Source organism: Bufo gargarizans, chromosome 1, assembly GCF_014858855.1.
Source record: "Bufo gargarizans isolate SCDJY-AF-19 chromosome 1, ASM1485885v1, whole genome shotgun sequence".
NCBI lineage: Eukaryota > Metazoa > Chordata > Amphibia > Anura > Bufonidae > Bufo > Bufo gargarizans.
Window position 1 is genome coordinate 472,868,464 of NC_058080.1, and position 25,587 is coordinate 472,894,050.

Genomic DNA, 25,587 nt, shown 5'->3' on the forward strand with positions numbered 1-25,587 from the left:
CTGTGCCATCAGAGCCTGAAGCGAGGCATTAACGTTCTGAACCTGAGCACAACCTGCATGACCAGGCACCTGCATGCAAAGCATGAACTGCAGTGGAGTAAACACCTTAAAACCAAGGAAGTCACTCAGGCTCCCCCTGCTACCTCTTCTGCTGCTGCCGCCTCGGCCTATTCTGCTGCTGCCGCCTCGGCCTCTTCCTCCGCCTCTGGAGGAACGTTGGCACCTGCCGCCCAGCAAACAGGGGATGTACCACCAACACCACCACCACCACCTCCGTCACCAAGCGTCTCAACCATGTCACACGCCAGCGTTCAGCTCTCCATCTCACAAACATTTGATAGAAAGCGTAAATTCCCACCTAGCCACCCTCGATCCCTGGCCCTGAATGCCAGCATTTCTAAACTACTGGCCTATGAAATGCTGTCATTTAGGCTGGTGGACACAGACAGCTTCAAACAGCTCATGTCGCTTGCTGTCCCACAGTATGTTGTTCCCAGCCGGCACTACTTCTCCAAGAGAGCCGTGCCTTCCCTGCACAACCAAGTATCCGATAAAATCAAGTGTGCACTGCGCAACGCCATCTGTAGCAAGGTCCACCTAACCACAGATACGTGGACCAGTAAGCACGGCCAGGGACGCTATATCTCCCTAACTGCACACTGGGTAAATGTAGTGGCAGCTGGGCCCCAGGCGGAGAGCTGTTTGGCGCACGTCCTGCCGCCGCCAAGGATCGCAGGGCAACATTCTTTGCCTCCTGTTGCCACCTCCTCCTTCTCGGCTTCCTCCTCCTCTTCTTCCACCTGCTCATCCAGTCAGCCACACACCTTCACCACCAACTTCAGCACAGCCCGGGGTAAACGTCAGCAGGCCATTCTGAAACTCATATGTTTGGGGGACAGGCCCCACACCGCACAGGAGTTGTGGCGGGGTATTGAACAACAGACCGACGAGTGGTTGCTGCCGGTGAGCCTCAAGCCCGGCCTGGTGGTGTGTGATAATGGGCGAAATCTCGTTGCAGCTCTGGGACTAGCCAATTTGACGCACATCCCTTGCTTGGCGCATGTGCTGAATTTGGTGGTGCAGAAGTTCATTCACAACTACCCCGACATGTCAGAGCTGCTGCATAAAGTGCGGGCCGTCTGTTCGCGCTTCCGGCGTTCACATCCTGCCGCTGCTCGCCTGTCTGCGCTACAGCGTAACTTCGGCCTTCCCGCTCACCGCCTCATATGCGACGTGCCCACCAGGTGGAACTCCACCTTGCACATGCTGGACAGACTGTGCGAGCAGCAGCAGGCCATAGTGGAGTTTCAGCTGCAGCACGCACGGGTCAGTCGCACTACAGAACAGCACCACTTCACCACCAATGACTGGGCCTCCATGCGAGACCTGTGTGCCCTGTTGCGCTGTTTCGAGTACTCCACCAACATGGCCAGTGGCGATGACACCGTTATCAGCGTTACAATACCACTTCTATGTCTCCTTGAGAAAACACTTAGGGCGATGATGGAACAGGAGGTGGCCCAGGAGGAGGAGGAGGAGGATGAGGAAGAGGGGTCATTTTTAGCACTTTCAGGCCAGTCTCTTCGAAGTGACTCAGAGGGAGGTTTTTTGCAACAGCAGAGGCCAGGTACAAATGTGGCCAGCCAGGGCCCACTACTGGAGGACGAGGAGGACGAGGATGAGGAGGAGGTGGAGGAGGATGAGGATGAGGATGAAGCATGGTCACAGCGGGGTGGCACCCAACGCAGCTCGGGTCCATCACTGGTGCGTGGCTGGGGGGAAAGGCAGGACGATGACGATACGCCTCCCACAGAGGACAGCTTGTCCTTACCCCTGGGCAGCCTGGCACACATGAGCGACTACATGCTGCAGTGCCTGCGCAACGACAGCAGAGTTGCCCACATTTTAACCTGTGCGGACTACTGGGTTGCCACCCTGCTGGATCCACGCTACAAAGACAATGTGCCCACCTTACTTCCTGCACTGGAGCGTGATAGGAAGATGCGCGAGTACAAGCGCACGTTGGTAGACGCGCTACTGAGAGCATTCCCAAATGTCACAGGGGAACAAGTGGAAGCCCAAGGCCAAGGCAGAGGAGGAGCAAGAGGTCGCCAAGGCAGCTGTGTCACGGCCAGCTCCTCTGAGGGCAGGGTTAGCATGGCAGAGATGTGGAAAACTTTTGTCAACACGCCACAGCTAACTGCACCACCACCTGATACGCAACGTGTTAGCAGGAGGCAACATTTCACTAACATGGTGGAACAGTACGTGTGCACACCCCTCCACGTACTGACTGATGGTTCGGCCCCATTCAACTTCTGGGTCTCTAAATTGTCCACGTGGCCAGAGCTAGCCTTTTATGCCTTGGAGGTGCTGGCCTGCCCGGCAGCCAGCGTTTTGTCTGAACGTGTATTCAGCACGGCAGGGGGCGTCATTACAGACAAACGCAGCCGCCTGTCTACAGCCAATGTGGACAAGCTGACGTTCATAAAAATGAACCAGGCATGGATCCCACAGGACCTGTCCGTCCCTTGTCCAGATTAGACATTAACTACCTCCCCATAACCATATATTATTGGACTCCAGGGCACTTCCTCATTCAATCCTATTTTTATTTTCATTTTACCATTATATTGCGATGCTACCCAAAGTTGAATGAACCTCTCCTCTGCCTGTGTGCTAGGCCTAAATATATGCCAATAGACTGTTGCAGTGGTGGCTGACATGAAGCCTGATTCTCTGCTATGACATGCAGACTAATTCTCTGCTGACATGAAGCCAGATTGTCTGTTACGGGACCTCTCTCCTCTGCCTGGGTGCTGGGCCTAAATTTATGACAATGGACTGTTGCAGTGGTGGCTGACGTGAAGCCTGATTCTCTGCTATGACATGCAGACTGATTCTCTGCTGACATGAAGCCAGATCGTCTGTTACGGGACCTCTCTGCTCTGCCTGTGTGCTAGGCCTAAATATATGCCAATGGACTGTTGCAGTGGTGGGTGACGTGAAGCCTCATTCTCTGCTATGACATGCAGACTGATTCTCTGCTGACATGAAGCCAGATTGTCTGTTACGGGACCTCTCTGCTCTGCCTGTGTGCTAGGCCTAAATATATGCCAATGGACTGTTGCAGTGGTGGGTGACGTGAAGCCTCATTCTCTGCTATGACATGCAGACTGATTCTCTGCTGTCATGAAGCCAGATTGTCTGTTACGGGACCTCTCTGCTCTGCCTGTGTGCTAGGCCTAAATATATGCCAATGGACTGTTGCAGTGGTGGGTGACGTGAAGCCTCATTCTCTGCTATGACATGCAGACTGATTCTCTGCTGACATGAAGCCAGATTGTCTGTTACGGGACCTCTCTGCTCTGCCTGTGTGCTAGGCCTAAATATATGCCAATGGACTGTTGCAGTGGTGGGTGACGTGAAGCCTCATTCTCTGCTATGACATGCAGACTGATTCTCTGCTGTCATGAAGCCAGATTGTCTGTTACGGGACCTCTCTGCTCTGCCTGTGTGCTAGGCCTAAATATATGCCAATGGACTGTTGCAGTGGTGGGTGACGTGAAGCCTCATTCTCTGCTATGACATGCAGACTAATTCTCTGCTGACATGAAGACAGATTCTCTGTTACGGGACCTCTCTCCTCTGCCTGGGTGCCGGGGCCTAAATATCTGAGAATGGACTGTTCCAGTGGTGGGTGACGGGAAGCCAGATTCTCTGCTATGGAACCTCTCTCCAATTGATTTTGGTTAATTTTTATTTATTTAATTTTTATTTTAATTAATTTCCCTATCCACATTTGTTTGCAGGGGATTTACCTACATGTTGCTGCCTTTTGCAGCCCTCTAGCCCTTTCCTGGGCTGTTTTACAGCCGTTTTAGTGCCGAAAAGTTCGGGTCCCCATTGACTTCAATGGGGTTCGGGTTCGGGACGAAGTTCGGATCGGGTTCGGATCCCGAACCCGAACATTTCCGGGATGTTCGGCCGAACTTCTCGAACCCGAACATCCAGGTGTTCGCTCAACTCTAATTGTGAATGTTGAGAATAAATGACAGTCATTATCATTATCATGGTCATGGGAGGGATGGATGGGGGAAGGAGTGTAGAGGATTAAATGAGTGTGGATGGAAAGGTTCAACAAGGAACTGAGTTCAGTAGGGTGACGGCTGTAGGAAAGAAGCTGTTCCTAAACCTGCTAGTTTTAGTCTGGAGGGTCCTGTAGCACCTTCTAGAAGGAAGGAGGAATGAAACGTGCCCGGCGTAGACATCTCTTCCTGTGAACAGCCTCAATGGCAGGGAGTGGAGTCCATATAATGCGTCGGGCAGTTTTCACCACCTGCTGCAGTGCCGTACAGTCAGCAACAGAGCAATTCCTATACCAAACTGTAATACATTTGGCCAAGATGCTCTCTATCGCACATCGGTAAAAATTACCCAGTATGTCAACAGACAGGTGCTGATTAATTCATTTATTTATTAACATTAATGATATATGTAAGCTGGAATTTATAAATGTGGAAGTCATTTACGGTAAGAGCAGTGAGACTATGGACTATGGACTCTGCCTGAGGAGGTGGTGATGGTGAGTACAATAAAGGAGTTCAAGAGGGGCCTGGATGTATTTCTGGAGCGTAATAATATTACAGGCTATAGCTACTAGAGAGGGGACGTCGATCCAGGGAGTTATTCTGATTGCCTGATTGGAGTTGGGAAGGAATTTTTACCCCATAAAGTAGGGAAAATTGACTTCTACCTCACAGTTTTTTTTTTGCCTTCCTCTGGATCAACTTGCAGGAGGACAGGCCGAGCTGGATGGACAAATGTCTTTTTTTGGCCTTATATACTATGTTACTATTACCTTGATGCTTAGAGCATTAAATGCACAGTTGCAGAAAATGTTAACTTGTCTTTTTCAATGGCTTTTATGCATTGTGCTAAGTTAATGTTTGATGCAACTTTGAATTTAACATATTAAGTATTCATTTAATGTTTGCTGCGTATAGCTTAAGAAATTGCTAAAGCATTTCATACAGTATATTACTGAATGACAGTCTAAATAAATGCATCTGAATTTAAGGAGGTGCCCATACACATTCAATAGCTATCAGCTGAATGATACTTTGATAAATCCACCTTACCAGGGATTTATAAGGTTTGTATTAAGGCTGGCCAAAACAATCTTCTTGACCAATCATTACAGTTACCGTAGAACTGCTATATATTCAAGTGCGGTGGCCGGCAGGATAAGGGTGCCTTCACACCATGTGTGGAGGTTACCAGACCAGAAACTGAGTTGCAGGAAATGAGGGCTTTATATTTAAAATTAAATTATTTCAATTAATATCTGCTGTTATAGTACAAACAGTTATTTCTTCGGTATTTGGTAGGCACCATGTTCCCTAATGTTCACGCATACATATCTAGTGGAAATGGAAATCTGTAGTGAAGAATTGCTGTTTTCTAAGACAGCTTTTCAAATAGTGGAACTGAACCTATAATTTAATTGTCTAATTTTCTGTGCATAGCAATACCAGCTATCTGTCATTATGGTGTCACAGCTCTCCATGGTAAATCATTTATGTGAAAGCACCAGACAGGCTAGCAGTTGGGAACTGTATATTTATTCCTCGTCATATTCTGGCACCTTTAAGGCTGAAAACTCACAGCTGAATAAACAGTATGTACTGGAGATGGTTTAACAGTAGACAGGATGCACACATTTGCAATGATTATGTGAAATTATGATGTGAATTGTAGAGAGTGCTGGATCTGATACTTCCTAAAACGTGAACTAAAAATGTTCAGTTTGCGGTTAGTGAGAATGAGAATATTTGATCATTACCATATACCATTCACAGGTTCATTCACTTAAAGGCTACATGTTCCATTCACTTCAGAGGAGTAGGGAAATGCTTCAATTACTGCAGTCTCTTACTTGCTGCTGATAGATAGCAAGGGATAATATAACTGGGATATCTATGTCCTTTGATCACAGCAAAATTGGCTTTGATTCAAGCAGGCAGTGCCATGCATTCTCTTCCTATACGACTATAGAAGTAAACTAACAGTGCAGAGTGGAGAAAAGAGGAATGGAGAAATGATTGTGAGTCAGCTGGCTTGTAGAAATGGAGACCAGCGACTGGGTGAGCAGCTCCTTTATATGTGTAGCATGGCAGTGTGACTGAGCTTTGAAGGCCAAGAACAAAGGCTCTGCACATGGGGATCTAAGGGTTCTACAGTTTTTAAGTCAAACTTTAAGTAAGAATTTAGAATATTGATAATATACAATGAAGAAATTCAAGCGATGGAAATATAACACAATTTATATTATTTAGCTTTGGTGATTAAATAAGTTCATATGGCAATCTAGGACCCAGACTTCTTATGGTCCAGCAGTAGAATCAGCTGTCTCTGGACACAGCAGTCTGATAACAGCTCTATTCCAGTCACAGCTGGAAATATAGGTTTTTATATACTCTTGTGGTCTGTAGCAGCTGTCCTAGCCTTGAACAGAAAGGCATTATCTGTAGCTGTGTGTACGGCTGTTTAGGTGTAGTAGCAGTAGTAGTGATAGTTGTGTAGCAGTAATAGTAGTGACAGTAGGGATAATGGAGGCAGTAGTTGGAGGATTAGCAGCAGGGAGTAGTAGCAGCGGTGGTGGCAGTGGCATAATGAGGGTGGCGGCAGCAGCTGTACTGTATTGAACATGATGGTAGGCAGGCAGAAAGAGGCAGTGGCATGATGGGGCACCATCAGCAAAGGCAGCTCTATTTAACAGCCTTAGCTGGAGGAATGTGAAAATACTCATGGATCTATGCCTCAATCACTTTAGCAAAAGCAATGTTTTTTACATTGAAGACTCGGCAAGATAATACAGAGCAAGCACACTGGACCAGTCCCAGCCACTGTTCCAATCTGACTGCCCAGAAGTCAATGGGTTCTGTGAACACGGTATGCACTGGAGAAATGCCACAGAACAAGAAGGACTCAACATGGTTGTTTAAGCAGTATGTCTGTGTTTGCTGATTTGCGAAAGCCTAGCATGGAAAATGGAAAACTGTCTCCATCATGTTAATAATGCTGAACTGACTGCTACTGTAACTTCTGCTGCTTGTGTAGCGGGGACGGCCAGAGTTGGGTGACTCCCGGTCAGAAGGGCCTTCTGGTCAGAGACGCGGGTGAAAACTGCTGGAAGCTGCATACACAATGTATCCTGGTAATAAAGTAATTTGCCCTCACTTTCACCACGAGGCAAATATTCCCCCATTGAGCTTTGATAGCGAAGGTCTATAAGCATGGCTATCCTGTAGACATCAGATTGCTTGATAGTAAGAATACCTCTGTCATTACATAAGCAAGCAAGCATGCAGCTTGCCATTATTGCCAGTGTGCCCAGGGAAACTGTTTCTTCTGGCTCCAGAATGAAGAATGTTAGCTATAAAATGACTATGCATTCAATAACATGGATATATTATTACAATGCAGTTTTTCAGTGAAATGTCTTTAAAGTACACTGCTTGATGCAGTACACTGGAGATGTGCCACTGGTTATGTCACTGTCAGAAGCGGACACTGTCTAATGAAAAATTACACTGTATGTCACAGATATTTTTGGGATGCGCACTCTTTACACTGTAGATGTGGCGCAGTTAATCTCACTGTCAGAAGCGGACATCGTCTACGGAAACAGTACACTGTATGTCAGATATTTTTTGGATGCGCACTCTTTACACTGGAGATGTGGCGCATTTAATGTTACTGTCCTCAGTGGACACCGCTTACAGAAAAAGTCCACTGTATGTTACAGATTTTTTTAGATGCGCACACTATAGCTGCACCATATCTCCAGTGTAATGTCACTGTCTGCAGTGAACACTATCTACATAAAAAGTACACTGTAAGTCACATAAACATTTTCAGCACACACGTTAGAATGCAGATGTGGCACTGGTTATGTCACTGTCTGAAGCGGACACCGTCTACGGAAAAAGTACACTGGATGTCACATACATTTTTTGGATGCGCACACTTTACACAGGAGATGAGGCGCAGCTAATGTCACTGTCTGCAGCGGACACCGTCTATGGAAAAAGGACACTGGATGTCAGAGATAATTTTTAAGCACACACGTTCAGACTGCAGATGTGGCACTGGTTATGTCACTGTCAGAAGTGGACACCGTCTATTCAAAAAGTACACTGTATGTCCCAGATATGTTTTGGATGTGCACACTTTAAACAGGAGATGTGGCGCAGCTAATGTCACTGTCTGCAGTGGACACCATCTACGGAAAAAGTACACAGGATGTCAGATATTTTTGAATGCGCACACTTTTCAATGGAGATGTGGCGCAGCTAATGTCACTGTCCGCAGCGGACATCGTCTATGGAAAAAGTACACTGGATGTCAGCTCAACACAGCACCCAAGTACCAAACATATTGCTTCTCCGTTACTCAGACACCATCCCCTCGTAAATCCTATACTCTAAATACCCATGAGAACAATCCCTCACTAGGCCTCTGTTTGCATGTATTACTTCTCCTTTTTATTCAGCTCAGTAAGCTCAACAGCATTTTAAGTACGTGTTGATTCTATGTAATTCTGTTATGCTGCTTGAGTATAATCACGATACCCAGAAGGTGTAGCTGTCTGAGACATTTCTCTTTTAGATTTTTTGTTTTGTTATTATGGGATGGGCAGGACTATTTTTTTCCGTCATGTATAACGGAATCAAATGAACCCGTTATTTGTCCCCATAGACATGTATTAGGATGGAGCAAAATTCTGCTATATTCCATTATAACTCTGTTATAATTGAACCTATAATGGAATTCCATAACACAAATGTGAACCCGGCCTAAAGGGTAAAAAGTATTCACTGTGCTGTTTGGTATCATGGTGAGTACCACAATGAACATGGACCAAAAAAGCTAAGGGGAGAGTTGTCTCAGGAGATAAGAAAGAAAACTAGAGACAAACATGTTAAAGGTAAAGGCTATAAGACCATCTCCAAACAGCTTGATTTTCCTGTTACTACAATTGCACATATTATTCAGAAGTTTAAGGTCTACAGGACTGTTTCTAACCTCCCTGGACTAAAACAAATAGTAAGCAAAGAGCCCAGAACAACTTCCAAAGAGACTCAAGGTAAACTACAAGGTCCAAGGTACATCAGTGTCAGAGTGAACCATCCTTTGCTGTCTTAGCCTAAGTGGACTTAATGGAAGATGAACGAGGAGGAAACCACTGTTGAAAGCGAATCATTAAAAAAAAACAAGACCAGAATTTGGCAAAATGCATATTGACAATCCTCAAAGCTTCTGACAAAATATCTTGTGGACAGATGAGACAAAACTGGAGTTTTTCTAGTCATATCAGATGTATGTTTAGTGTTGAGCAAATTGAAGCATCAGTGGAATTCAATCACAATGAATCAGAATTTCCTCACAGTTTGTGATAATGAATAATTTCTTTCCTAAAATGGCAGCTACACATGTTACAAAGTGAAAGTAAGAAGACCAGGAATGCAAGATCACCCATAATGCCATGCAGACAGCCAATCAGCAGCTAGCCAGCCTCTGTGATGTCACAGTCCTTTAAAAGCCTCATCCGGCGCAGTCTCCGTTATTTCACTGTGAGCTGAGCATAGGGAGAGATGTGGCAGGCGCTAGGGACAGTGTTGCTAAAAGCGTTTAGTCCTGAAATATTGGATAGGGAAGGTGCAGGGGCAGTGTAGGGAGATCATATGGAGAGTTTTTAGACACTGTAGGGAGAGCATAGGGAGACTGCAGAGACAGTGCAGGGAATGCAATCTGAAACTGAAGGGATCCATAGGAGACAGCACAGTTTGCATCAATCCCTACAATGAAATCTCAAGACTATCAAGGCATTCTGAAGTAAAATGTGCTGCCCAGTATCAGAAAGATTGGTCTCAGTTGCAGGTCATGGGTCCTCCAACAGGATAATGACCCAAATCACACAATTAAAAACAGCTAAGAATGGCTAAGAGAAAAGCATTGGACAATGCTGAAGTGGTCTTCTATGGGTCCTGATCTAAATCCTATTGAACATCTATGAAAGACCTGAGACAGCTGGAACAGTTTTCTTATGAGCAGTAGACCAAAATATTAGAAATTGCAGTGATTGCCTCAAAAGATGGTGCAGCTAAATATTAAGTGAAGGGTACCATCATTTTTGACTAGGCCAGTTTAATTTGTTTGTTTTTCTATTCGATTGAACCACAATTCAAAAAAGCAATGTATGATTTTCAGTAGTTGATTTCTAAATTTCACTACATTTTTTAACACAAGGGTGCCAACACTTGTCTGTGTATGTGTATATATATACATATATATATATATATATATAGTTGCAAGAAAAAGTATGTGAACCCTTTGGAATAATATCAATTTTTGCACAAATTAATCATAAAATGTGATCTGATCTTTATCTAAGTCACAACAATAGACAATCCCAGTCTGCCTAAACTAATAGCACGCAAATGATTAAATGTTACCATGTTTTTATTGAACACACCATGTAAACATTCACAGTGAAGGTGGGAAAAGTATGTGAACCCCTAGACTAATGACATCTCCAAGAGCTAATTGGAGTGAGGTGTCAGCCAACTGGAGTCCAATCAATGAGATGAGATTGGAGGTGTTGGTTACAGCTGCCCTGCCCTATAAAAAACACACACCAGTTCTGGGTTTGCTTTTCACAAGAAGCATTGCCTGATGTGAATGATGCCTCGCACAAAAGAGCTCTAAGAAGACCTACGATTAAGAATTGTTGACTTTCATAAAGCTGGAAAGGGCTATAAAAGTATCTCCAAAAGCCTTGCTGTTCATCAGTCCATAGTAAGACAAATTGTCTATAAATGGAGAAAGTTCAGCACTGCTGCTACTCTCCCTAGGAGTGTCCGTCCTGTAAAGACTGCAAGAGCACAGTGCAGACTGCTCAATGAGGTAAAGAAGAATCCTTGAGTGTCAGCTAAAGACTTACAAAGTCGATTATGCTAACATCCCTGTTAGCGAATCTACAATACGTAAAGCACTAAACAAGAATGGATTTCATGGGAGGATACCACAGAGGAAGCCACTGCTGTCCAAAAAAAACATTGCTGCACTTTTACAGTTTGCACAAGAGCACCTGGATGTTCCACAGCAGTACTGGCAAAATATTCTGTGTACAGATAAAACCAAAGTTGAGTTGTTTAGAAGAAACACACAACACTATGCGTGGAGAAAAAGAGGCACAGCACACCAACGTCAAAACCTCATCCCAACTGTGAAGTATGGTGGTGGGGGGCATCATGATTTGGGGCTGCTTTGCTGCATCAGGGCCTGGACGGATTGCTATCATCGAAGGAAAAATGAACTTCCTAAGTTTATCAAGACATTTTGCAGGAGAACTTAAGGCCATCTGTCCACCAGCTGAAGCTCAACAGAAGATGGGTGTTGCAACAGGACAACGACCCAAAGCATAGAAGTAAATCAACAACAAAATGGCCTAAACAGAAAAAAATACGCCTTCTGGAGTGGCCCAGTCAGGGTCCTGACCTCAACCCGATTGAGATGCTGTGGCATGACCTAAAGAAAGCGATTCAAACCAGACATCCCAAGAATATTGCTGAACTGAAAAGTTCTGCAAAGAGGAATGGTCAAAAATTACTCCTGACCGTTGTGCACGTCTGATCTGCAACTACAGGAAATGTTTGGTTGAAGTTGTTGCTGCCAAAGGAGGTTCAACCAGTTATTAAATCCAAGGTTTCACATACTTTTTCCACCTGCACTGTGAATGTTTGCATGGTGTGTTCAATTAAAACATGGTAACATTTAATTATTTGTGTGTTATTAGTTTAAGCAGACTGTGATTGTCTATTGTTGTGACTTAGATGAAGATCAGATCACATTTTATGACCAATTTGTGCAGAAATCCATATAATTCCAAAGGGTTCACATACTTTTTCTTGCAACTGATATACACTACTCACAAAAGGTTAGGGATATTTGGCTTTCTGGGGAAATTTATGGAAAACATAAAAAGTTCACGCAACTGTAATATTATATCATGAAAGAAGGCATTTAAGTAGAAGAATGCAATGGTAATTTACTCATCTTAAATAATTTATTTAAACAAAAGCCAAAAACAGTGGTGGGTATATCCCCACAACAAAATGTCAGTGTCTCAATAACGTTTCATGTGGCCTTGAGCATAAATTTTAGCTTGACAATGACATCTCATGCTGTTCACAGGTCGACTTCTTGTCTGCTGAGGCATGGCATCCCACTCTTCTTGAAGGAAGGCCCTCATGTCATTGAGGTTCTGGGGTACAGAGTTACTAGCCTGTACATGGCGACTCAGCTGATCCCATAGGTTATCAATGAGATTCTTTTTCTTTTTTTTTTTTTATATATATCTTCATTCACAATACAAAATCACAAAGTATAAAACTATACAGAACAATCAATATTTTCCCCATTTACAGTACTATCCCCCCACCACCCTTCACCCTTTCATACCCTGAGAGAAAAACAACAAAAAACATAATTTATACCATATTATTCAACCAACAATTCCAAAATGTAAAAAAGTAATCTCCCCTTCCTCTATTATTATATATTATCCTCTCCACATTTATCATATTTTCCATTGTACTTTTCCACTGTCCAAGGAGGATCCCTTTCAATCCATTTTTTTTTTATTATAATAAGTCTTGCTTGAAACAAAAGTTTACAGAGTGCCATCTTATTTATTTTTTAAATCAGCAACTATAATGTACCTCCTAATATACAGGCCACTGGATCTCATTCTATTTGTACTGCCATAATTTTCTCCACACTAAGTGAAAAAGACCAGCTTGTTCCATATACATACCCATCTTTTTAAGTAACAATGGGGATTAATATAGCCTATGAATGAAGAAAAATTGGGAGACCCCATGAGATGCTCTCATTGAGACCAGAGATCTATTCCTCAATACTTCTTTCCACTGTTCCTCCGATAAACCGTCTATGTCTTTCTTCCATCTCTCTTTGGCCAATACCTCAATCTTACTCTGATTAATCTTCAACAATAATCTATATCTTCTTGAAATATTCCTTTTTTCTTTTCTATTTTCCAAAAGCCGATTGATATTTTCCATAGGTGCTTTTCTATATCTGAGTGTCTACTTCTAGTGAACTAGTTGCGTCCCTTAATTGCAAATATTGCAAATCCCAAATTCTTTTCTCAATGTCTAAAAATCTTTAAACACCTCTCCGTCAAACAATTGTGACACAAAATAAACACCCTTATTTTCCCAATTTACCTACTGCTTTATTTTTTTTATTTCTTTAAAAAAAATATTGGTCCAAATAAGAGTGAACTCTATATATCCTTTAATATTCATAATTTTTTAAATATCTCTTTAAATGTGATCCAGTAAATTAAAAGTATTATTTGTGTTTATATTCCCCAATATTCCGGATTCTAATACCACCATCATATTCAACTGATGATCTTTCCCCCCCCACATTCTTCCAGTGCCAACCCAAAATAGGTGTTATATTATCTCCAACCATAAACCAAAATTGTGAAACCAAAAAATATAAATACCAGTTTGGAAGTGCCATTCCCCCCTCTTTAATTGGTAATTGCAAAATTTCCTTCCTTATCCTAGAATTCCTACCCTTACAAATAAATTCCCTCATCACCCTATCAATAATAGTGAAAATCTTAAATGGCAACCACACAGGAGCACCTTACAACCCAAAGAATCTTAGGGAGAAGGATCATCTTTATCAAGTTAATCCGTCCCATCAGTGACATTGATAGCTTCTTCCAAATATGATATATATTTTTTTCAATTCATCTATAAGAGGGAATACATTCAACTTTATATATCCACGCAAAATCCTTTAAAATATATATTCTCAAGTATTTAAAACTACTTCCCCTACCCACTACCTGTACATCCAAACACCCATCACCAACCTCTTCACCCAGTGACATCAAGTGTGACTTTCCCCAATTTATTTTTAAACCAGAATAATACCTATCAATGAGATTAAGGTCCGGAGAAAGTGCAAGCCACTCCATTTAAGGTATTGGCGGGCATAATTTCTGCTCAGCGTGAATCAACTTTCATTAGTGAACAGCACTGAGGCCCACTCATAACCTCATCCAGCGTAGATGTTCCCTGGCACATGCTCCCTGGTCCATGAAAGATGATGACACCTGTGGTCAGGTACCCTTGCAGATCATCTAGCACGCATACCATGCTGATGTAAACAGTTTTAAATGGTCTGATGTGACACTTGGGTGCCTCTCCCCTCCTTAAATATGCCTGAAGTTGTGAGGCATTTATCATCCAGTTCTGCAAGGCATTGTTCACAATAAAGAGGTCGTCAGTGTGGGATGTGGCCAAAGGACATCCACTTCTATGCATTTCTGTGACTCTTCAAGTCTCTTTGTATCTTTGTTGCAACATGCAGTGCTAATGACACTCTGTGATACTTTAAGCTAAGTGGCCACTTTCATCTGAAAACATCCTGCTTGGAGCCTCACAATTGCGAGGTGCTGTTAATTAGGTGTCGTCTTGGGCTCATGATATCAAAATGTGAACAGCATGATGAGGAGAACTGTTTAAATACCATTTCAAACTGAACCAGGAAACTTATTAGGTGATTCATGTATCAAACACCGGTTGTGAATTTTGCCGTTAAGCTCCTTACTAGAGAACAGCAAGTAGTGCAAAAAGTATTGAAACATTGAACAGTTGGACATGTGCATTCAAACGTTTAGAGAAGGTCACATTAAGTTCACCTATAAAAGTTAGAGTACATTTTAGGTTCATCTTGAAATTTCACCCACAAATATCCTTAACTTTTTGTAAGTAGTGTGTGTGTGTGTGTGTGTGTGTGTATGTACGTGTGTGTGTGTATATATATATATATATATATATAAAATGTAAATATATAACCACAAATATATATTACAGTACCAATAATAGCAATGTACTATCGTTATATGAGAAATAAAAACAGATTAACATTCTTTGCCTCCTGTTGCCACCTCCTCCTTCTCGGCTTCCTCCTCCTCTTCTTCCACCTGCTCATCCAGTCAGCCACACACCTTCACCACCAACTTCAGCACAGCCCGGGGTAAACGTCAGCAGGCCATTCTGAAACTCATATGTTTGGGGGACAGGCCCCACACCGCACAGGAGTTGTGGCGGGGTATAGAACAACAGACCGACGAGTGGTTGCTGCCGGTGAGCCTCAAGCCCGGCCTGGTGGTGTGCGATAAAGGGCGAAATCTCGTTGCAGCTCTGGGACTAGCCAATTTGACGCACATCCCTTGCTTGGCGCATGTGCTGAATTTGGTGGTGCAGAAGTTCATTCACAACTACCCCGACATGTCAGAGCTGCTGCATAAAGTGCGGGCCGTCTGTTCGCGCTTCCGGCGTTCACATCCTGCTGCTGCTCGCCTGTCTGCGCTACAGCGTAACTTCGGCCTTCCCGCTCACCGCCTCATATGCGACGTGCCCACCAGGTGGAACTCCACCTTGCACATGCTGGACAGACTGTGCGAGCAGCAGCAGGCCATAGTGGAGTTTCAGCTGCAGCACGCACGGGTCAGTCGCACTACAGAACAGCACCACTTCACCACCAATGACTGGGCCTCCATGCGAGACCTGTGTGCCCTGTTGCGCTGTTTCGAGTACTCCACCAACATGGCCAGTGGCGATGACACCGTTATCAGCGTTACAATACCACTTCTATGTCTCCTTGAGAAAACACTTAGGGCGATGATGCAAGAGGAGGTGGCCCAGGAGGAGGAGGAGGAGGAGGAAGAGGGGTCATTTTTAGCACTTTCAGGCCAGTCTCTTCGAAGTGACTCAGAGGGAGGTTTTTGGCAACAGCAGAGGCCAGGTACAAATGTGGCCAGACAGGGCCCACTACTGGAGGACGAGGAGGACGAGGATGAGGAGGAGGTGGAGGAGGTGGAGGAGGATGAGGATGAAGCATGGTCACAGCGGGGTGGCACCCAACGCAGCTCGGGTCCATCACTGGTGCGTGGCTGGGGGGAAAGGCAGGACGATGACGATACACCTCCCACAGAGGACAGCTTGTCCTTACCCCTGGGCAGCCTGGCACACATGAGCGACTACATGCTGCAGTGCCTGCGCAACGACAGCAGAGTTGCCCACATTTTAACCTGTGCGGACTACTGGGTTGCCACCCTGCTGGATCCACGCTACAAAGACAATGTGCCCATCTTACTTCCTGCACTGGAGCGTGATAGGAAGATGCGCGAGTACAAGCGCACGTTGGTAGACGCGCTACTGAGAGCATTCCCAAATGTCACAGGGGAACAAGTGGAAGCCCAAGGCCAAGGCAGAGGAGGAGCAAGAGGTCGCCAAGGCAGCTGTGTCAATGCCAGCTCCTTTGAGGGCAGGGTTAGCATGGCAGAGATGTGGAAAACTTTTGTCAACACGCCACAGCTAACTGCACCACCACCAACGTGTTAGCAGGAGGCAACATTTCACTAACATGGTGGAACAGTACGTGTGCACACCCCTCCACGTACTGACTGATGGTTCGGCCCCATTCAACTTCTGGGTCTCTAAATTGTCCACGTGGCCAGAGCTAGCCTTTTATGCCTTGGAGGTGCTGGCCTGCCCGGCGGCCAGCGTTTTGTCTGAATGTGTATTCAGCACGGCAGGGGGCGTCATTACAGACAAACGCAGCCGCCTGTCTACAGCCAATGTGGACAAGCTGACGTTCATAAAAATGAACCAGGCATGGATCCCACAGGACCTGTCCGTCCCTTGTCCAGATTAGACATTAACTACCTCCCCATAACCATATATTATTGGACTCCAGGGCACTTCCTCATTCAATCCTATTTTTATTTTCATTTTACCATTATATTGCGAGGCTACCCAAAGTTGAATGAACCTCTCCTGTGTCTGGGTGCCGGGGCCTAAATATATGCCAATGGACTGTTCCAATGTTGGGTGACGTGAAGCCTGATTCTCTGCTATGACATGCAGAATGATTCTCTGCTGACATGAAGCCAGATTGTCTGTTACGGGACCTCTCTCCTCTGCCTGTGTGCTGGGCCTAAATATATGCCAATGGACTGTTGCAGTGGTGGCTGACGTGAAGCCTCATTCTCTGCTATGACATGCAGACTAATTCTCTGCTGACATGAAGACAGATTCTCTGTTACGGGACCTCTCTCCTCTGCCTGTGTGTGTGCTGGGCCTAAATATATGCCAATGGACTGTTGCAGTGGTGGCTGACGTGAAGCCTCATTCTCTGCTATGACATGCAGACTGATTCTCTGCTGACATGAAGCCAGATTCTCTGTTACGGGACCTCTCTCCTCTGCCTGGGTGCCTGAGCCTAAATATATGACAATGGACTGTTACAGTGGTGGCTGACGTGAAGCCTCATTCTCTGCTATGACATGCAGACTGATTCTCTGCTGACATGAAGACAGATTCTCTGTTACGGGACCTCTCTCCTCTGCCTGTGTGTGTGCTGGGCCTAAATATATGCCAATGGACTGTTGCAGTGGTGGCTGACGTGAAGCCTCATTCTCTGCTATGACATGCAGACTGATTCTCTGCTGATATGAAGCCAGATTGTCTGTTACGGGACCTCTCTCCTCTGCCTGTGTGTGTGCTGGGCCTAAATATATGCCAATGGACTGTTGCAGTGGTGGCTGACGTGAAGCCTCATTCTCTGCTATGACATGCAGACTGATTCTCTGCTGACATGAAGCCAGATTCTCTGTTACGGGACCTCCCTCCTCTGCCTGGGTGCTGGGCCTAAATATATGCCAATGGACTGTTGCAGTGGTGGCTGACGTGAAGCCAGATTCTCTGCTATGGGACCTCTCTCCAATTGATTTTGGTTAATTTTTATTTATTTAATTTTTATTTTAATTCATTTCCCTATCCACATTTGTTTGCAGGGGATTTACCTACATGTTGCTGCCTTTTGCAGCCCTCTAGCTCTTTCCTGGGCTGTTTTACAGCCTTTTTAGTGCCGAAAAGTTCGGGTCCCCATTGACTTCAATGGGGTTGGGGTTCGGGTTCGGGACGAAGTTCGGATCGGGTTCGGATCCCGAACCCGAACATTTCCGGGATGTTCGGCCGAACTTCTCGAACCCGAACATCCAGGTGTTCGCTCAACTCTACTTGTAACCTCTCCTGACATGCCAGTGCTAACTACTTACATTTCCCATATAATACCAATTCTTAAGCATCTATTCTTATGGTTCTATTTTGTGCCATTCCAGTATTATTCCTGCTAGAAGTTTACAAATAAATTGTCAGCAGTCTGCAGTAAAGGTACTTCTGGGTGTTATCACCTGTATGTTACTTCTTCCAATCGGTGTTGCTGTTGTCAGACTGTGCAGAGACACACCCCTAACTGGTAACATCCATCTGTACCTTTACTGAAAGTTGCTGGCAATTTATTAATAACTTCTGAACATAACAAAGGAACAAAACATAATAGAGTCATAAGAATAGTTGCTCCGGAATTGTTATTACATGGGGAATTCAAGTATTTACTAAACAGATATGTCAGGAGATGCTACAGGTCTTTTTTAACACAAAAAGCCATTGACATTCTAGATTCAAATTAGCATTTGTTACATCTGGACAGCATGTATGAATCCATAAAAGGAGAAAATACATGAACTCATAAAAAATATAGGGTATATTTTACACTCATTTCCTGTTGGTACATTAGTCACTTTTACTGCTGAATAAGTGCTTTTAATCTTCTGAAATTATAGAAATACTGTACTTGCACAGAAAAAAACGGATTACCAGAACACAATGTGTGAAGGATTCATTTTCAGTAGATATTATTATATTTACAGTCAATTAACATTATTATGACTACTTCCTACTCTCAACGTTGGCAACATGTAGCTTATGAAGGAAGTCATATGTCGAGAGCTGGCTTGGTGATTTATAAGGTGTGTCATAGGCTGTCTGCACACATATTCCTTGTTGCTGTTGTGGGTAAAATGGGAGATTTATCAGAGTTTCAAAAAAGGGGATAATTATTGTCTTTTGGGCCAAAGGTGGCAGTATTTCTTAAACTGTGAAGTTTGTGAACTGTTGGGAGTGAGTGGACAAATGGCACCACCAAAATGAACCAGAACCTACAAGATGTGTGTCTAAAACAACAGTTCAGTAAACCCTACTACATATTGGGCTCCGAAGCAGATGATCACTGCATCAGCAGAAAAGGCTTCAATTTTTGGGACAGTATTGGAATTGGACCTCTGCTAATTGACAAAGGTTTGATTCCGCCGATGAATCAGGTATTCATCTTTATCAAATGAATAGTCATTGGCATGTCAGGCAAAAAACAACAGAGAACAAACACCATGCAACCATTACTGTAAGAACACAAGCTGGTGGAGGCAGTGTTATAGGCTGGGAAATGTTTTAGTGGCATTCTATGGGTCCACTTATCTATGTGGGAGGCACTCAACTGATTGGTATGAATCCATCCTTGCAGATCATGTACACCCATAAATACTGATTGACTTCACTAGAGCAGATGGGATCTTCCAGCAAGACAATGCAACTTGTCACACAGCTACAAATCTCCAACATTGGTTGGAAGATCAGGACCAAAACTTCTAAGTACTACCCTGACCACCTAATTCCCCAGACTTGAACCCAATTGAGCACCTTAATCATTGTGCTCACTCTGTGGATCCTCCCCCTATGCACCCTCCAGCAGCTATGGGATGCACTGCAGTCAGCAAGGCTCCAAATACTTTTGACAACCTACCAGGACTTTACTCCCAGCCTATCTAGCTGCTGTCTGTGCTACATATAGCAGTTACTCTGGATATTAGCTGGTGTCCATAATAATGTGACTCAACTATGTTCATGTAATATATTCTTATGCAATTCCATCTAAGCAGAAATAAAATTTTACAACGTATAGGATAAACTTTTGTAAACGTTAATGCGTTTTTATTTGGATTGCTATGGCAATATTAGTCTCAGTGTAATGTCACCTTAGTAATTAAGCTAAAATTCCATAGAAGAACATTTTATATCACATTAATTTACATGCACCACCCTCAGCATTGTATAATGAATCACCAGCTATAATTTTTATGATTAAAATATGATCATGTTTAGAGCTCAAGATAAAGTATAACCAGATTGTCTTACAACACCCAGAGAGATACTCAACATCTGTTAAGTTCACTTGGTCTACTAATCTTGCAAGTGATTTGTATCAGGAATGACAGATGTCAATATATACACTTTACAATATGATAGTCCTGTTATATTTGAAGTTGTTCATTGAAGTCTCTATGGAAAATCTAAAGCAGGTAGACTGTGAGAAATGAATTGTGCGGGGGAGACTAGGAATGAGTTATTAAATGTAATTAAAATAATTCAGGTATCCAGCAGGATGCTTTTATGCCCTTATTGCAAAAACTGTTTGACTTTCCCAATTTTAACAAGGGTTGTTGGGGTGAAACCTAACTTTCCTTTAAAATTAATAATACAGCAGACATTACAAATTATAAAAAAATAGCAATTTTGTTAATTTTGCTTACTGTGCTCAGTGGTTTACATAAAAGAGAAAGGGTTCCAAAATGCATATCAAAATGAGCCCCACATTATAGTTCAAATTTTTCTTACCTTAAAACACAGTAATAGATGAACATCGGGCAGGACGTTTCGCGAAAGCGAACGCGGGTTGCAATTAAATGTTTGCCAACCGCACATTCGCGGCAAGCCCTTTTCACTTTAATGGCAGGTGAACCAGAAAAACCTTCAGGTCATATTTGAAGCCACCAAATACTTACTGGAAGTGCACAAATAGTCCCACAACATGGACAGTGACATACCAGAGGGGGATCAATAGCAAAAATTCCCACAAAAATATGTATTTTAATCAGGGGCCATTTTTATGCGTCTTAAAAGGGTAGTTGTTAATGGCATGTTGCTGCTAGAGCAGCCTATCAAGCATATACAAGGTGGAGTTCCAGTGCGTCGGGCTGTCACAAATGAGACGTCTGACGGGCAGGTGGTGTCGCCTCTTAACGCCAGCAAGGCGAGCCATGGCCGTGTAAGACCTGATATAATGGCCAGAGATTTTCCTGGCAGATACAGAGGATGGGTAGGGTGCAGAAGTGGAAGGCTGTGAGCCACTGAACCAACTCTGGTGGGTTATTTAATGTAATCACATGCACCTTCTCCAACTTCTCACTTAGGCTCCAGCCTGGTGCACCTGACCTTCCCCTACCACCCCTGTGAAACTGCCTGCCTCTTCCTCTGCCTGTCATTTTCAAAATGACCCTGTGCCAAAGTCCCTAGAGAAGATCAGTATTTGATGGAAGCTGGTATATTAAACCCCTTAATCCGTATTTTGTAGCAGCAGGTGTATTGCAGGCCTCAATCAATATTTGGTGGAAGCAGGTATATCCATCCTCTTAATCAGTATTTTGTGGAAGCAGGTGTATTGCAGGCTTCAATGAAAATTTGGTGGAAGCAGGTATATCGCACCCCTCAATCGGTATTTTGTGGAAGCAGATGTATCGCAGGCCTCAATCAGTATTTGTTGTCAGCTGGTTTATCAAACCCCTTAATCAATATTTTGTGTAAGCAGGTGTATCGCAGGCCTCAATCATTTTTTTGTGGAAGCAGGTATATCAATCCCCTTAATCAGTATTTTGTGGAATCAGGTGTATCACAGGCCCCAATCAATATTTGGTGGAAGCAAGTATATCAATACCCTTAATCAGTATTTTGTGGAAGAAGGTGTATCGTAGGCCTCAATCAATATTGGTGGAAGCAGGTATATCGATCCCCTTAATCAGTATTTTGATGAAGCAGGTATATAGAATTCCTTAATCAATATTTAGTGGAAGCAGGCATATTGCAACCCTCAATCTGTATTTTGTGGAAGCAGGGATATCAAACCCCTTAATCGGTATTTTGTGGAGACAGATATCTAGAACCCCTTAATCAATATTTTGTGGAAGCAGGTATATCGCACCCCTCAATCAGTATTTTGTGGAAGCAGGAATATAAAAACCCCTAATCAGTATTTTGTGGAAGCAGGCATATCGCACTCCTCAATCTGTATTTTGTGGAAGCAGGTATATAGAACCCCTTAAGCAATATTTGGCGGCAGCAGGTGTATCGCAGGCCTTAATCGGTATTTGTTGTCAGCTGGTATATTAAACCCCTTAATCAGTATTTTGTGGAAGCAGATGTATAACAGGCCTCATTCAATTTTTGGTGGAAGCAGGTATATCAATCCCCTTAATCAGTATTTTGTGGAAGCAGGTATATTGTAGGCCTCAATCAATATTGGTGGAAGCAGGTTTACCGAATACCTTAATCAGTATTTTGTGGAAGTAGGTATATAGAACCTCATAATCAATATTTGGCAGAAGCAGGTGTATCGCAAGCCTTAATCAGCATTTGTTGTCAGCAGGTATATCAAACCCCTTAATCAGTATTTTGTGGAAGCAGATGTATCGCAGTCCTCAATCAATGTTTGGTGGAAGCAGGTATATCAATCCCCTTAATTAGTATTTTGTGGAAGCAGGTGTATTGCAGGCCTCAATCAATGTTTGGTGGAAGCAGGTATGTCGCACTACTCAATCAGTATTTTGTGGAAGCAGGTGTATCGCAGGCCTCAATGAATATTTGGTGGAAGAAGGTATATCAATCCCCTTAATCAGTATTTTGTAGAAGCAGGTATATAAAAAACCCTCAATCAGTATTTTGTGGAAGCATGTATATAGAATCCCTTAATAAATATTTGGTTGAAGCAGGTATATCAATACTCCTAATCAACATTTTGTAGAAGCAGGTGTTTCACAGGTCTCAATCAAAATTTGGTGAAAGCAGGTATATCAAAAAAAATAACCTAATCTGTATTTTGTGAAAGCAGGTATATTGAAACCCTCAATCAGTATTTTATGGAAGCATGTATATAGAACCCTTTAATCAATATATTGTGGGAGCAGGTATATCGCACCCCTCAATCTGTATTTTGTGGAAGCAGGTATATCAAACCCCTTAATCAATATTTGGTGGAAGCAGGTATATCAATCTCCTAATCAGAATTTTGTGGAAGCAGGTATATAGAACCCCTAATCAGTATTTTGTGGAAGCAGGTGTTTCACAGGCCTCGATCAAAATTTGGTGGAAGCAGGTATATCAATCCCCTTAATCAGTATTTTGTTGAAGCTGCGGTATCACAGGCCTCAATCAGTATTTGGTGAAAAGCAGGTATATCAATCCCCTTAATCAGTATTTTGTGGAAGTAAGTATATAAAAAACCCTTAATCAGTATTTTGTGGAAGCAGGTATATTGCAACCCTCAATCAGTATTTTTGGAAGCAGGTATATAGAACCCTTTAATCAATATTTGGTGGAAGCAGGTATATCACACCCCTCAATCTGTATTTTGTTGAAGCATTTATATCAAACCCCTTAAATCAGTATTTTGTGGAAGCAGATATATAAAAATCCAATAATCAGTATTTTGTGGGAGCAGGTATATCGCACCCCTTAATCTGTATTTTGTGGAAGCAGGTATATAGAACCCCTTATCAATCTTTGGATGGAACCAGGTATATCACACCCCTTAATCAGTATTTTGTGGAAGTAGGTATATTGCAGGCCTCAATCAGTTTTTTGTGGAAGCAGGGATACCAAAGCCCTTAATCAGTATTTTGTGGAAGCAGATATATTGAACCCCTCAACCAGTTTTTTTTTTTGTGCAACAGGTATATCACACCCGTTGCAAATAGTTGTTCCAATAGCGCTAGTTCCTCTATATACCTGCGGTATCGCAGCAGAACTGCACACAACTGCTGCACAATACAAATGCACTATAATATACTTTCTATGTTAGAAAGTATATTATAAGTATATCACACCTATCGATAGCACACATATACAAGTCCTTAAAAGGACTTTAGTGGCCCTATTAGCTTGCGTTTGGTGTTCCTAATAGTCTGACCCTGCTCCTTAAAGCAACCTCTCCCTACACCGGCAAAACATAGAATGTAAAATGACTGCCAGATCAGGTTCTGTTATAGGGTGTGTGTGGGGGGGGTGTCCATGTGCTGAAAGATCTCAATAGGCTGTCCTGTCCTATCTGATGTGTGTGTCTTGGGTCAAAGTTCGGCGCAATGCAAAAGAATATGGCACCGACGGACATCGCAAAACGACTGCCGGGCGAACCGCAAGGCCATCTCTATTAAGACAGGAGTGCATGGTGTTTGTTGGAAATCTCACAGATTTTTGCCACCTGGTTGGAAAGCCTATGGGACTTGCCAGAACAGGATTCCATTTATCCAAGGATTCAGTTACTGCTGTATCACATATATGTGGTATGTGTCCCTTTTAGTAGTCCTACAGGAGAAACTTGCAATAGTGATAGTAAAGAAGGAAAGTGTTTTAGTAGTTATATACCATGCTGGCAATGACTATGAGATTAGGGATCCTCTCAAATGTGGCAATTCAGAAATGTCCATATAACAGACAGTAGCATAACAGTATTTATACTTGACTCAGTCTCTTGCTAGATACAAAAGTATCAAATAATATTCACTTTGTAAAATGCTCCAACAAAATACGGCAATTAGAGAATACCAGATATCCCTAAGCAGAGATGATTTATAGCAAAGATCAGTAAGACAAACTGAGAAAGAGAATTATCTTGTTGTAGCTATTTTTCTTTTAGCCTTTCTTTGACTTTTATTTTCTTTTTTTTAAACATTTTTCTAATCTTCCAGGATCTTTAAAAGCTAGAATATGGAAATACTGTGTATACTCCAGTGATTAAGTTAACAGGAACACACTTTTTTTTACAAAATTAGAAAAAAATTATATTTTATCTGCATATTGATGAAATATTATATAGAGGTATATGGTGGCTCACCTGTTGCGGTAAATGGTTCTGGAGCCCTGTTAAAAGAGGTTTCCCTGAAAACCCAGTAAAAACAAAATATAAATAGTATATAACGGGCAACTCAGCCATCCAGAACTTCACCATTGTAAGATGTAATAAACAAGATCTAATAAAGCAATGTATCACAATAACCAATAATTGTGTTACAATAACCTATTGATTATATCAAATAGTGTTGAATGCGAATATTCAAATTACAAATTTTAATCGCGAATATCGTCACTTCGAGAATTCGTGAATATTTCGATTATATTGCTATATATTGGTTTTTTGAATATTTGTCATTTTTTCACATGATTCCTCCCTGCGTCTTGCTTGTGGGCCAATAAGTCATTGGCCCACAAGCAACTTAAGCAGGGAGGTACCATTACTACAGTACACATTATTCCTCCCTGCTTAGGGTGTCTGGTTCCCCCCAAAAAATGTTCTTATCTGTCCGGGCTCCCTAGGATTTCAGCCCGCTTCAGTCAGTGCCCGTTGCCGTGCGCATGGAGCGTCCCCATCACCATGGGTACGCCTCAGGGTTAGAATATACCATTGGATCTGAGTTTTCAAGATCTTACAACAGCGAATAGTCTTGTCATAAGACTATGCAAC

The 25,587-nt window shown here is 43.0% G+C and overlaps 1 protein-coding gene across 1 annotated transcript in view; it reads left to right on the plus strand.

Annotated features, from left to right (window-relative positions):
* The first annotated feature begins 6,936 nt into the window (after positions 1–6,936).
* Positions 6,937–25,587, plus strand: part of LOC122927916 (contactin-associated protein-like 4) — a 468,829-nt gene continuing 450,178 nt past the window's right edge. The window contains exons 1-2 of the mRNA XM_044280254.1: positions 6,937–7,010; positions 8,868–9,151. Of these exons, the coding sequence (XP_044136189.1) occupies positions 6,937–7,010; positions 8,868–9,151 (358 nt within the window). The remainder of the gene's footprint in view (positions 7,011–8,867; positions 9,152–25,587) is intronic.